Here is an 859-nt window from a genome sequence, read left to right as displayed (position 1 = left end):
CGCTGAAATTGATGTGGAAAATGGTTCCGGTTGACTTCTGTGGATGATTATATCATAAGTTATATTGTCTTCTCTCTTTTGTTTTTAGTGACGTCACGGATGTACTTTGTCCCATCAGCTGAATCCTTTTAAGCCCCGGCATAATGATGTTTCCTGATGTTATTCCATCATTGGTTGTCTCTTCGCGCCGGGATGACGTAACCAGCTCTTAATGTTCCTATTGGCTCTTTCCTCTCCAACAGCTGATGGACTGGCGACGTCATGAACTATTGCTGTCACGATTGGCCATTTCCGCTCAAGTAGGCAGAGGCGACGACCCCTCCATATTCCATTCTGGTTCCTTATTGGTTGTTGTTTTCCTCCGCCTTTTCAGCCTGTGAGTTATGACGTCATCACCGTACATCAGTCCGCTGCCCAGCCCAAGGTCACCCACAAGCCCGGTCAGCCCGAGTCGCTGCGTTAAGGTCAAGAAAAACCCGGTGAGTTGACCCTTTGGTTGCATGGTTTACACCTAACGCTTCCGGGGGGAAATTGCTTCGGTTGTATAGGAATAAGAGAAAGGAATCCTGCTACAAACAGTGCGCTCATTTTGTCCCATTATTATTATGAACGACATTCATCATTGTATAATTTTTCAACTTACCAATAAATTTCGTCAAAGGTCACGTTGCTTCTTCAAGAAAACGCATTTCTGACTGGTACCCAAAATATCCGCATACAAACGTGAGAGATTTCCATATCACAGATAAACTTTAACTATCTATCTCAGTCAATTCATCCTGACTATGTTATTCTTCGGTTTTCCCTATTCCCGAGAAAAGAAATTCACTACAGTTCTTATCAGTGACAGTTGCAATCA

At 43.5% G+C, this 859-nt stretch overlaps 1 protein-coding gene across 1 annotated transcript in view; it reads left to right on the top strand.

The window, feature by feature from the left end:
- Positions 1 to 373: 373 nt before the first annotated feature.
- The window catches only part of LOC119594593 (septin-2B-like), a gene marked incomplete at its 5' end in the record, with an annotated part of 24,353 nt that continues 23,867 nt past the window's right edge, over positions 374 to 859 (top strand). Inside the window, 1 exon segment of the mRNA XM_037943634.1 lies at positions 374 to 479. Within this exon segment, the coding sequence (XP_037799562.1) occupies positions 384 to 479 (96 nt within the window).

The sequence above is a fragment of the Penaeus monodon genome, chromosome 34 (assembly GCF_015228065.2).
Source record: "Penaeus monodon isolate SGIC_2016 chromosome 34, NSTDA_Pmon_1, whole genome shotgun sequence".
Lineage (NCBI taxonomy): Eukaryota > Metazoa > Arthropoda > Malacostraca > Decapoda > Penaeidae > Penaeus > Penaeus monodon.
Note: the sequence above shows the minus strand (reverse complement) of the source record. Positions and strands in the feature narration are given on the sequence as shown.